General features: G+C 44.4%; 1 protein-coding gene across 2 annotated transcripts in view; it reads right to left on the reverse strand.

The window, feature by feature from the left end:
- Nucleotides 1–389: 389 nt before the first annotated feature.
- MCAT (malonyl-CoA-acyl carrier protein transacylase) overlaps nucleotides 390–13,985 on the reverse strand; it is a 219,035-nt gene continuing 205,439 nt past the window's right edge. For both annotated transcript variants that reach the window (XM_069628124.1, XM_069628123.1), the window contains exons 3-4: nucleotides 13,081–13,298; nucleotides 390–887 (exon numbers count right to left, since the gene is read on the reverse strand). In XM_069628124.1, the coding sequence (XP_069484225.1) occupies nucleotides 453–887; nucleotides 13,081–13,298 (653 nt within the window). In that variant the 3' untranslated portion in view covers nucleotides 390–452. The remainder of the gene's footprint in view (nucleotides 888–13,080; nucleotides 13,299–13,985) is intronic.

A 13,985-nucleotide genomic window follows, 5' to 3' on the forward strand; every position in this document is an offset into this window, starting at 1 on the left:
CGAAGGATAACCACACCCCAACACAATGGGACCCACAAATGTAATGCACTTACAGCAATTTATAATACTCCTAAAAATAAAAAATAAACTCCATTCGTTCTGTGACTCCCCCTTCACAGACCGTCACTCACATGGGCAGACAGTAATTGGTATCTGTATCTAAGTCAGAAACTCCCGTATGCCATGCAACACAGTGCACTGGCCCGCGCTTGCTGCACAAGAAATGTCCAAATGATTGAAAACCTATTTCTGTTGGTAAATCATCATTGCAACTGTTAAAGTGCTGGTAATTCACATTGATCAATTAATATGGAAACCCAATGTAGGTTCCAAATTGCTGAAGCACCTCATCTTAATGCAGAGACTGAAAACCCAGTGGAAGCTTCTCATTTTAAAGTGAAAGAATTTTATATGCAGTTAAGTAGACACAAACTAATAATGGTAATACACAACTAAGATTCCTCCGTTTCCTGTGGTTCCTCTTCTACTTCTGCTATATCCACATGTTTGTAGAACTTCCAGGCCTGGGCGTTGCAAGCTTTCAGAGTGGAGCCCAGCTGTTTGCCAGGCCCTACTTCATAAGTCTTTGGAAATGCTGCCCCCCTTCTCCTTTCGTAGACAGTATGCAGTGTTTGCTCCCATTTGACGGGTGACACAAGTTGCTTCACTAGAAGATTTTGGATCTGTTCAGCGTGCCGATATCGCTTACCATCAATGTTGCAATAAACAGAAATGAGTGGGTTTTGAAATGTCATTGTTTTGAGAACTTGGGAGAGCGGCTCCACAGCAGGTTTCATGAGGCTTGTATGAAAAGCACCACTCACTGGTAACATTAAAGTCCTCCTAAAATGATAATTTTGGGAATTCCTCTGCAAAAACTGCAATGCCTAGACAGGGAAAATAGAAGGAAAAAAAACACAAAATTCACATTGTAATTTTAGTCAAGGACATCAAAGTGTAAACAAAATGGTCAATACGTTTCAAACAAAAGCATAATGATTGACTTCCTGTGTACAGGAAGTCTTATTTATTTTATTTATAGATTTATAAGGCGCTGAAGCCCGCAGGCATCAGGACGCCAACATGAAGACAAGAAACAAAAGTGACGCGGGACACACAGAAAAGAGGATGCACTAACAGGTCTATTCTAGTGATTACTTAAGAGCAGTTTTCAATGCATCACAGAACTTCAGGTTATTTCGTTCCAGTCTTGGAGCAGTTGGAAGTTTGTTCCAGATCTTGCCCGCTCTAACAGGGAAGGATCTACCCAGTCCGTTGGTTCATTTATGGGTGATGCAGTTTATCTGGCCCTGGTTTCCTGAACACAGGGATCTGCTAGGAACGTATGGACAGATTTGTGTTTTCAGATAGAGGGGAGTTGTGCCAAAGAGGCAATGGTGTACTAGTGTGCTAGATTTGCAAGCAAACCGGTCTTCCACCTTCAGCCAGTATAGAGCCCTTCTACTGGCTGAGATGTGTTCTCCTCTGGGTTTGTTTTTAATAATGCACACAGCACTGTTCTGGATTGTCTGACATTTAGTCAGGCAAGTAGTGTATGCACCTATTAGAAGCGCATTGCCTTAGTCCAGCCTTGAGATTATGGTGGCTCAGGCAATGGTGGTGCCGTTCTCTTTGTTGATCAGAGGCCTAATGTGTCTAAACAGGCATAGATGATGCTGAACATTTTTGGTTATTTGATTGACATGGGCTTCAGCCCTCATTGAGGATTCCAAAGTAACGCCCAAGGTTTTTACTTTGCCTAGGACCGGGATAGCATTGTTCTTGATATTAAAATGTGGCGAAATCTTTGTTCAGCTTAGCACAAGCCTGCCAGGAGCCAAAAATAAGGAGTTTGGTTTCACTGCCGCTCGAGTAATTGACGCTGAGCTCTAGGACCCGAGTGTCATCTGCGTAGTTACTAAAGAGCGTGCCAGGGCCCTCCAACAAGGCACAAAGAGGTAGGAGGTAAAGGTTAAAGAGCACAGGTGACAGACTGGCACTCTGTTACCCCGCAACTAATGGGAGCTAGAGACGAGAACGCGTCCCCCAAGTGGATTTTGGAAATTCGGTTGGCAAGGAAGGAGTGAATCCAATCGACTGCCCCCTTTCAGCAATTTCCTGCCTGTTTGAGAGATTGCAGTAACTTGTCTTAGTTGAACTACTTATTATATGGTGAACAATTTATGGGAAAACATAAAACAAACATGATAGGACGCCTGAAAGATTACCAATAGTGATGGATGATGCTGGCATTCAAAATGTAAAATAAATGCGTCCTAGTGCTCATACAGCAACACCTTGAGGCGGTTTCTTCCAGTTAATGTGCTTTACAAATATGCTCACTCATGTTAGCCTGATATTGATTTATACCAACTAAGAATACTAAACTCTCCTCCAGTATTAACACTGAACTTTTATAATCAAACTTTTTTTTAAAGTCTTGGCAAAGTTATCCTCAATCGATTTGGCAAGGAATTGAAATGTTGGAAAAAGTGGTAAATATGTTTGCTGAGACATACGAGAAGATCAGCGGATACTTCCATAATCAAAATATAAATTTACATTTAGACACATAGCAAATCTCAATTTATGGTAAGTACTAGGTTTCACCACTGTAAGGCAAAGAAAGTTTCATTTGCTGGTCCAATCACAGGTGTAAAAATGAAAAATCCAAGCTTTTTATTACAGTATTTATGGCGCACAGAGTGCTTTAAAAGTCATATAGCAAAGTACATTGTGGGGGGAAGAAGATTGCAAGGGACAATACAAGGGGGTGGGGAGCCAACAGCAGAGCGGGAGAGCGTTCAATTTGTCAGCAAGGAACCTGCAAGCAACCCGGGTAGAAAATGGGGGAGCAGATCACCTAGTCTAAGGAGGGGCGTGGACCCAAGTGTTGAGGAGGAGCCGTTCCTTGCAAAAGAGTGTCTTGAGCTCCATCCTGAAATGTAGAAGGGAGTGGAACAAGTCTAGTGTTGATGGGGAGGAGTTTGCAGAGTGCCTAGGCAGAGTCAGAGAAGGCCTGTCTTCTGGGTCTTCCCTTCCTACACAAGTGGTGTTCAAGTCTACAAATGGCTTGGTGGAACGTATGCCTCAGGAGACGTGGAGCTTCTCGGTAAGGTAACATGGGGACTCAAGGGCAACAGTCTTAAGATGGATGAAGCAGCAGGTTTTTAAGTGGATGCATGCTTGCAGCAGGAGCCAGTGCATTTCGGATGATGGGGTTGAATTTGCTGAGGGCTTTGAGTTGTGCTGCAGCATGTAAAACATCTGAGGGACCAGGGCGGTTGCCAGATGGCTTTCTAGGAGAACATTGCCACCATCCAGGATGGAGAGGGCTAAGCTTGAACAGCAGACCTGTTGCTTGAATAAAGAGCATGATTAACCTCAGGAGGGAAAGTTAGTACTAAACCATTGTGTCTTCCTTGTAAAACACAATGGACTTGGTGCCGGTGGGCTGCATGTGGTTGAAGCCCTTGAGGTTAATAGTGGAGAGCCAGATGTGAATACGAGGGCGATTGGTGTTCTTGGTTATCAGAAGAATTTCGGAGGGGGGAGTTTAGCTTGTGGTAAGCACTAGACAGTCACGACTGGAACAATGTGAGGTTGGCCTTGAGCCTATGAATGTCTTCAATGATGGAGATATTGAGATAGAGCGGCACGTCATTTACCTATTGGTGTATGTTGTGTAGAGCCTGGAGGAGTCTGAATCCATTTAAAGGAATAAGATCAAGTGGAAGAGTGGATCCGTGCCCTAATCTGCATTCTGAAACTGTTAGTTGACTACCAGTCTGGCTTCAGAACTGTCAGAAGCAGAGAAACTGCTCTCATGAACACCTGTGAAGACTTGCTCTCCAATCTGGACTCTAATCTCCCCTCTGTAATTCTCCTCGGTCTATCCTCTGCTTTTGACACTGTCAACCATGCCATCCTGCTCAATCGTGCCCGCGACAACCTTGGTATTACGGATCAGACCCGGGCCTGGTTGGCTACCTTTCTCATCGATCAACCCTCTGAGGTCCACCTCTCCCTCTACTTGTGGTGTTCCCCAGGGGTCTAAGCTCTCTCCCTGGCTCTTCAGCCACTACCTAGCACGACTTGCCCACTGTATCTCTACTTTCTGCTCCAATTTTAAGTGTTATGCGGATGACACTTTGCTCTCTTTCATGCACCCCTCAGCCACCTCTGCTTCTTCTCTCATACCAGACTGTCTGGCCGCCATTCAGGAATGGTGTGCCGCCAATGATCTCTGCCTTAACGTCACAGACTGAGATCCTCCTCATTGGGACACCCCCTCCCTCCTCATGAGAGGCTAAGAACCTTGGTGTCATCTTCAACTCCACCCTCTCCTCGCATCTGACACCTCTAAGAAGTCAAACTATCAGCGGCATCTCCTGAGAGGTATTCTTCCTTTTCTCACTTTCCCCCCTGTTTCCAGAGCTCTGGTCCTCTCTAAGCTGGACTATTGCAACAGCCTCTCAAAATCTTCCTGCCTCAACTCTTCGACCTTTACAATTTATCCGGAACAGGACTGCGAGACTGGCCCTCAAGGCCAGGGATTGTATCTCTCCAGCACTGACATCTCTTCACTGGCTCACTGTGGTTGCAAGGATCAACTTCAAGACCCTCTGCATCATCCACAAGGCTTTCTGGGGCCTGGGACCACTGTACCTCAAACTTTCTCTGCCAAAACATCTTCCTTCTTAAGCTCTCCAGTCAGCCACCTCCAACTCTGAGGGTCAGACGCTTCTCCAAGCAGAGAGTTTGGGGCAGATCCATCTCCTCTGCTGGGGCCTCCCTCTGCAATAGCCTCCCTGCCTCTCCCAAACTTGAGCAGAACCACCTCTGGTTCCGGGAGCAACTCAAGACCTTCCTTTTTGCTTCCACTTGCGTTCTTCCTTTCACCTGCTGATGCACCCGACTGCTCTGCGTACTGGTCACCCTCTGAACTTTGGCCCAGGCTCCTGCATGTCCGGTTGCCCTTGCACTGCCTCTGGGCTCCCCAGCACTTAAGGGTCTGTATCTGCAACCCTACAGTACCTTCTCTCTGCACTTATGAGCCACCCGCTGGCTGCACTTGTGAGTTAACTGTACCCTCCCCCCCCTTCCGCTTTCCCTCCCCCTGGCACTCTCCCCTTCCCTCTTACCCGCACTTGCGTGATCTGAATGAGACAAGGCCTAGTAAGATCTTATTTTTGTCCTCCCTTTGTCCCACCCCTTGTCTTGTTGCGCCTAGAAACACTTGTGTACAGCCGCATTATAAATGCCATTTCATACCGCAAACGGGTAGGATTGGTAACCTGGAGAAATCATTTTGGACAAATGGATGGCACATAGGGCGTTACGATTTGAACCCCCTGAGGGCAGTCCCCCTGATCCCCATGTGATGCAGAGTATCTTTGAGTGTCTGACGTCTCCCAGCACACTCGCTCCCTCGAGCAGCCCCCTGCCCCCATGATGAGCTTAGGTTCTGTAGTATACAGCTACGGTCCCATCACCTAGGTCCCCTTTTACTCTGTCAACGATGTGCTAATAGACAAAACCAGAGTGATTCATTTCTTTTCTGTGGGCATTTAGTGTTTCAGCTCCATACTAGCTGCTTGTGCTGATCTGCAGCTACTGACCCCATCACTGTCTTCCTTTATGTCCCCATTAGAATTCAAGCACCTCACTGGTGCCTCAGACTTTCTTGCCAGCTATAGGCAAGGGGGCACAGAAACATTTAAATGGGCTCCCACAAGCCATGACACATTTTAGCCAGTCCTGTAAAAGGCTTTCTAAAAGGGAAAGTTGGGTTCTTCAGTTTTTAAGTTAGGTTTGTAAGTAAGTAAAGACCTACTCTATTCGCGTAAAAATGTATTGCTCCAAGGTGGGAAGGGAATTCTACCCTTGGAAGGGCCTCTGTGTTTGGACTGTTGAGCACCAACACGTTCTTAAAGTTTAGCAAAGCTGTCTAGCTGAGCCGATGTCGACCAGGAAAGTTTTTTCCCAGGTTAGAAAATGTTACAATAAGCACATTTAGCAAAAAGCTTATACATGATACAGGCAAAAATAATATTTTAATTTATGAACCAAGCTCCTATTGAGCAGAATACCAATTCATCAACATTTTTTGAAGTACCATGGGTCTCATTATAGGTTTGCTGGTGTGGAAATAACATGCCAGTAATAACGTTTACCGGCACATTTCTGCACTGGAAAACTACCAGGTTTGGCAGTTGGGTGGCCAGAATTCACTCCAGCTAAAAGCTGGATTGAATTCTGCCACCCTACCTGCAGAAATAACCAGTAATACTGGCACATCTCCCCCTTGGAGTAATATGTGACTCCATGGAATGGGGTTTTACTGCCCTTACTGCCACTTGTAATCTGCCGGTAATTCCAAAAGACCAAGTGGCCTTAATAGTATTACCATTTGATGGTATCTCGCCAGAATTACCAGCGGGACACCGCTGAACCAGTAAAGGGGGCCAATATGTCATTAGGCCTGGTCATTTATTCTGAAATAGATTTTTTTACATTTGTAAAGTGCACACAAACCCACAGGCATCTAGGCACTGGTTACATGATGTATAGAGACATATCAATAGGTGTACAGTGCCAAGATACTATAGCAAACTTAAAGAGCCAAGTCTTAAGGTTTTTTTTCTGAAATATATGTATGATGGTTTGGATCAGAATGCAAACGGCGGGGAGTTCCGTAGATGGGCAGTTGTAAAGCAGAAGCTGGAGCCACCTGCTCTAGAGTGTTTGAATCTGGGAATGGAGAGCCTGAGGCTGTTGCAAGTTGGTCTGTAGTGAGTGGTCAGGGAGAGTCTTTGTGAGAGGTAGGGCAGTGGCGAGTTGGAAAGGCATTGATGGGTGATTGCCAGAGTTTCGAAATTAATGCAGTCACAGATTGGAAACCAGTGTACTTACCTCCTGGATGGTGAGATGTGTTCCCATTTGGAGAGGTTGAGAGCAGCTCCAAGTGCATTGTTCTGGATCACTTGTACCTTGTTGAAGTTTTGGTTGGTGGTACCAGTAAAAAGAGCATTACAGTAGTCCAGTTTGCACCAATGATGGGGTGCACAATGGTAAGGCAGTTGTTGGTTGAGAAGAAGGGTTTGCAGACAATGAGTCTCTGAGCAGCAGAGGATGCAATAGCATTGACATGCCACAACACGCTAAGGATGGAATCAAGATACACAGAGTGTCTTGATGACGGGGGAAACTAAGATGTTGTTGCCATCAATCAGGAATGATTGATTGGCTGGATCAATATTGGAGAGGGCTGTTTGAGTGCCAACAATTAGGATATCGGTTTTGTCATTGTTCAAGCATAGAGTGCAGGACGCCATCCAGGCTTGAATAGTTTCATAGATGGCATGGAGGTTGGAGGTGTCCTCAGGTAGATGCCTGAAAGAGGGATGAGGATCTGGGCATCATCTGCATAGTTGGTGTAGGAGATACCCAGGGAGTCAAAGAGGGGTTTGGTGTAAATATTGTATAAGGTAGGTGAGACGCATGAACCTTGTGGCACTCTACAGGAGACCGGGGTCGGTGGGACAGTGGAGTTGCCAATGTAGATACGGGATGATCCATGTGCTAGAAATGATACAATGCAATTGGTGGCTGGGGGGGGGGAAATTGGCTGCCAAGCTGAGGTGGTTGCAGAGAGTTTGGTGGACGACCGATTCGAAGGCAGCAGAGAAGTCCAGCAGGAGGGTAAGTTTGTCTGAGTCATGGAGATCGTTGATCTGGTTGGTGGGGTAAAGAAAGGCCAAATCTGTTCCATGGAAAGGATGGAAGCCGGATTGGCGGAGGATGAGGATATGGTGTTCAAGATAGGTTTAAATCTGTTGAGGATTTTTAGAAGGAACGGTGCTTTGGTGATGAGGCAGTCCATGCTTCTTTGACTGTGGCTGGAACTATGCACGATTCGAAGGTGGTGTTAATGATAGCGGTAATGAGAGGTAAAAGGGCATCAACACAATCTTTGACTAGGGGGCTTGGCAGGCCTCTCCTTTACATCAGGATGGTTTAAGCCCCATGATTATTTGGGCAACATTGGTTTCAGTGATTGGGTGGAAGTTAAATGACGGGAGAGATGGTATGTTGAGTGGAGTGCTTGGATCTACCATGGATGTCCAATTGTTGGGCAAGGATCTTGTCTTGGAGAGGTGCAATTATTTCTGGATAGAACGTTCTAAATTTTGCTACACCACGAGTCATTGATGGTGATCGTGGTGGGAGGGATAGAAGGGGTATTTAGTTCTCGTAGGGATTGTGAAGAGCTTGCACAAGTTTGCATTGGTGATTCAAGTGTTCAAGCTGGAGGCTTTTGCTGCATGACTTGCGAGTTTGTATTCCTTAGCTAAAGTGGAGAATACAGATTTGGTAGTAGTAGAAATGTTATGTCATCATTCTGCTTCACTAGCTCGTTTCCTTGATGCAGAGAGCTGAGAGATCAGGTATGAACCAGGAGTTTATATGAATGGTGGATTTAGATTTGCGCAGTGTGTGGGTGGGGGTCGGCAAGGGTGTTTCCTGTGTGGGAGATCAAATCATTTTAAGTGTTGACAAGGGAGGTAGGGTCAGATGTGGCTGTGGTGGGTGGAGTGGCGTTAGGCAGTGGGGAGAATGCGTTGTTTGGTGTGGTTCCGTGTGCATCGTGACAGGGTGGGTGGGGGCATCGGCAGGCTCATTTGAAATAGGGATGGAGAAAGTGATAATGTGGTGGTCTGACCAGGAGTGTGTGCATGGAGAAGAGTATTACAGTTGAAGCCCATGGGCCAATCTAGTGTACGTCCTTGGATATGGGAAGTGGTCAGGATGAGTTGTGTCCCGCCAATATTATGGAAGGTGTTGGCGAGGAAGATGGCATTGGAGTCAGTGGCGTCATTGAAGCCCAGGTTCATGCCACTGAGCAGTACAAGTATGGAGTTGGGTATAAAAGTCAAAGTGATCAATTTTGTGACGTCTTCTTCAAAGGTGGCAGCAAAGTAGGTGGTATGGACAGTTTGGTGGAGAGCAGACTGCAGTTAGGTAGGGTGGTGTTTTTAACAGGGATAGAGGCTCTGTAGAAGAGTGCTACTCCGCCACCTTTGCCTACTGGTCTGTTATTGCGATGTATAGCGCAGCCAGAAGGTAAGGTAATGGAGAGGGCTGGACCAGCGGCCGAGTGTAGCCAAGTTTCAGTGATGGCAAGTAGGTCAAGGTTTTTGATAAGGTCACAGATATCAAGTGCGTGTGCAGGGAGAGTGTGCGTTGAAATGGCTGGAAATGACTTGCAGGAATCTTTGCTTCCTTATCTTAATAAGTGATGAAAGAAAGCACAGCACCCAATTACTTTAGACAATTGGTCTGTATTCAAAGGCCATAGTGATTTTAATTGAATATTGTTTTCTAGTGGAATCCTTAGTTTTAAAGTTCGTTTTATTACAGATAAATGCCCATATACTGTTTTTGCAGGAACTAGGCTATCAGTTTTGTTTAAGGATTAACAGGTCCTGCAGGACTAAGGTACTTGAAAGCATTGCACAGTCTACGTCACATAAGTAAAAAGATATAAGAACCAAAAGGTGGCAATGTCAGAATGGAGGGTATCTGGGTATCTGGATCATTTCCGGGTTGGAGGATCCCTCTATTTCCTGTGGAGTCTGGTGTGTCAAAGGAATTGAACGGGGCCAACTACCACCAACCTGTCTAAAAGACGTATGGCCCCTTGAGACGGTTTACAGATTGCTGACTGGGAAGGAAAGCTTGGCCACATTAGTTGGTTGCAAAGAGGTTTAAGAGGAAAGCCACCAAGTTGGGAAAACTTGAAACTTCTCCCATTGCATGCATCACTTTTCAGTTCCATTTACCCAGTCTATTCAAGATTATTTGCAAAGGAAACTTTTTTGACAACACAATCGCAGAGCTGCATATGGGAAAGCAAAAGACAGTGGCCATTTGTGCTTTTTTTAAATTTAAATATAAAACACTGCAGCTGTCTTTGTGTGATTTTTAACAACCATGCCTTGGAGAAGAGAAGGAAAATAAATGTGGGACCATGACTCCACTTCAGTTACATGCAGAAGGTGTCTGCAGCATGTGGCTCTCTGGAGGTTTTGCGGCTACAAATCCTGACAGCCATAGCCAAAATAGTCGATTGTGAAAGATCATAGGAATCTCAGTTCAACACAGACACCTGATGGAGCGATGTGTTCTGCCCAGTTCAAGTCCATGGATCTGATCACATTAACAGGAAGATGCTGCTGCTCTTATTGGGAAAACCCTGCAGTCCCAGATGGGAAAAGAGAAAGGTAAAAAAGTAGCTCATCCAAGCCAAGAGGGTTTACATTCTACTACTGGAGTGGCTCAAGAACCTGGACGGGAATATTTATATTTTGTGACTAGACTATCTGCATATCAGTACGAATACAGTGGAAGATGGGCAGTGTAGTGTCCTCATTAACATCCAGGCAGCACCATAAAATACCAGTTAATTATGGGAGCAAGAGAAGTCTCGTAAAGCACCAAGGTGATGTATCCTCACGAGTAAAAATGTAAACATTAGTGAACAATATGCTCCCTAGTGGAACATGAGGGGCAGACACACGAGGTGGAGGAACAGATATCCCTGTGGTAGGGACCATTTGAGCTCATATCAGAGAAATCTTTGAAAAGGCATTCAGAGGGGCGACTTCAGATTGATCAAATAACCTAAGCTATGCTAAGTGTTGCACAAGAGATACTGTTGCGAGTGTTATTCCAAGAGAGCAAAGAACAAACATTCATCTATACAAGCAAAGATAATATATCAGCTGGAAGCATAGATAGGCCAACACAACCACAGAACATTTGTTAACTTCTGCAAAGGTCAATGTATGCATTTTCAATTGTAATGCTTGCCTTTAGTGAACTTCACTCTCTCCACTGGGAGGTTGCACTAAACTGGTCCTGCATATGAGCAGGGAGGAACTGGTTCAGATCAAATAGCTGGAGATTGAGATAATGGTCCTTCATTCAACATTAATGGTTTTCGAAAATATTATAACACTGGGTAAAAGAATGCCTTTATCACCCTACACAAACAAACCATACATAAGTTTGCTTAATCTGTCATTTTTAGATGACAAACAAATGTTGCTCAGTTTTATTTCCTCTACAGGCACAGTTAATGTATGATGTTTGGATTATTGTTTGCCTGTATGACATGACAAGGCTCTATGGGAAGATCATGGAACAAATGCAGTGTCTTAAAGTGAAGGACACTTGTGTCACCATCTAATTTTGTAAACAACTAGATATTTAATGATTTCAATGTAAGAAATACATAGACAATTTTACTAGATGCAGTTGTAAGTCTTTCACAAACAAAGATGATTCAATGATTAACATTTCAACATGGATCAAACAATTCTTTTTAATGTTTCTGTAAGTCCATGAAGTAAGCTCAACGTGTTTCAGGACCAAATCCCTTCATCAGGAGCAGTCCCATTATGAAAAATGATTCCTTTCTTTTAAGGTTCTCAGAATTCAATCTAAGGTAGTAGACATTGATTAGTTGTCGCATCAAAAATTGATAACCCAATATTTCAAGCATCGTCACAAAAAAGTGTACATCTGTGTGCAGGGGACAGGAGTCTCCTTCACTAGAGGACACTGCGTTTTGTTCCATGGTCGGTGCAACTTTTGTGCCAGAGTTGCTTTTTTGTCCTCTGCACCCCAAATATTTTTTTTTACAGAGCAAATATTAATTAATTCTCTATTATATTGTGGTGTGCTCCTCCACGGTTCTTTGACTTCCATGGGAAGATCACTGATCACCCTAAGAAGCTCAGCATCTCTGTGCCTCAGCTGAGCCAGATTCTCCTATTATTTCAGGGCCCATTGCCTGAGGAGGGGGGACTCTTGCACAAGCTCCAATACAGTTGCCATTGTTTATACTCTACCCTCTTAAGTTCGGGTGACACAAGTTATCTGGAACCATTGATGCTGGAAGGAAGGGGATGTGTACGGTGCACTCAAACTTTAGGACACTTGCTAAAGTGCAGAAGATATTTCCCCAGAATCATCAACTTGAAGGGCTCATTCAGATGACTGTTGAAGGATGACTAGTACACACTCGTACCTTGTCAACAAAGATCCATCCTCTACTGTTCCTGTAAAATCACCTCAGATTACGCCAAGTCAGATAACCTCTGGATCGTTAATGATGTGCTCTTGTGATGGTGACCCAGCGTGCAAGGTATAAATGGGGAGTTGGAAACCTGGGAAACCACAGACAACATACAGGGTAGTTTGTGCAGTTTTTCCAGACTGGGAGCTGAAGAAGCCTGCCAAGAAACTAACCATTGTCATACTCCTTGACGATTGATATGCTTCTTTTGTTTAACTCTGCTTCTAAAGTAAAATATCTTAAATGCTTGTACGGTTTTCTTTTCTCACCACTAGTCAAACCCCCATACCTGTTGCTTCTGTGTAGGAAGCCGCAAGGCCCTTTATTGTTATAAAAGCAAGGTAATCTATAGCTGTGAGTTTGTTAACAAATCTGACTGGATAATGGCACTTAATTTACATTACCAAAAACTAAAAAAAAAAAACATAATTTACCATTCATTGCAATGCAGGTAAATCAGTTACTTTTGACTACCCTTAAGAATTAAATATGCACACAAACCTGTTTTGCCATCAGGATCAATATACATTATCTAAATGTGGGTGCAGGAGATGTCAGGGTACCACCCTGCACCCCAACCCATGAGGTTCTAGGAAAACAGCCAAAACTTAGGTCTCCAGGATGAATTGGGACGCTCTTACATTCAATGTTCCCATTATCGCGGCATTCAGACACTTTGTTGCGCATTCAATTTGTTTCATGCTACGCAGAGAAATGTTGATTCACAGTTTACAGTCACTAGGAATATCTTCAACTGCAAATGTTGCATAAACCAGAAAGGGGAAAAAATGCAGAACTGGGTTTATATTCTCTTTCAGAATTCCCTTAATGTTCAATGTTAATTGTCTTTTAAAATCACTAATAATCATTTTCAGAACACATACAATAGTACAGTTTTAAACATACAGAAATGAAGCACAAGCCAGTGGCTTTACCTCCAAGTGTCCTGCAAGGACTCTGCCATCTGGGAAGAGATAGCTAGCAACTTCACAAACCGGATTCTCTATTCCTAGAGATTTGCAGTGCTCTCTGGCCTGTAAGCAGGCAAAGTTGTATCTTGTCTGGCATTTACCAATGACAGAGAGCATCCCACTTTGGACAGCTTGCGAGGCCTCCTGCATAGCTGCTGCACGGACTTTCACTGCATGCAGTGCTGCAAGTAGAAAAAAAGACTTTTCAAAAAGTTTAAACTCAGACAGCTAGCTTTCAATGTTAAATGAACAATCCGACATAAATGAGCACCTCGACCGTAGAACCTAGACTGAAAAACGTAGTACACATAATGTATCTAAATAACCACAAGGGAGCACAATTAAAAGCAGTATCTTATGTATATGTAAACAGACCCAAACCATTCTGGAACATTATTCATTACGTTTCCAGGGCCAGTTTAGTGGTTACGGGATTGCGTCCCGAGCAAAACTGACTGCAAATCTCATATCCATAACTTCTATGGTCAAGAAAATGTCTTCTATGAACTGGCTCTCTGACTTGGGACTCCCCTAGACCACGAGAGAATAAAAGGGGAGATCTATTCCTCCCAAGAGGAATGTGCATTGGTTCCTGACCTGGACGGAGCTCAATCTTGGAAAAGGAACCTGGACATGTTAAGTACACCATTTGAGACCAAGCAAGCAAGGCACGGGGGCTTAGCCTAATCTTAACTATTTCCCCCCCCCCCACACGTAGATGTCCCAGGAAGGGAAGCCAATGCTAGATTGACCAGGGTAAGCTATCCAATCACCATACAGGGCGATAAACTTAAGCCAGGAAAAGCAATTGGGAGTTGTGGGTTGTTTAAGTAAGGTCGGGGGGACCGAGACACCAGCAGAAGGAAGGA

Source organism: Ambystoma mexicanum, chromosome 12 (assembly GCF_040938575.1).
Source record: "Ambystoma mexicanum isolate Mex_15411 chromosome 12, UKY_AmexF1_1, whole genome shotgun sequence".
NCBI classification, from domain to species: Eukaryota; Metazoa; Chordata; class Amphibia; order Caudata; family Ambystomatidae; genus Ambystoma; species Ambystoma mexicanum.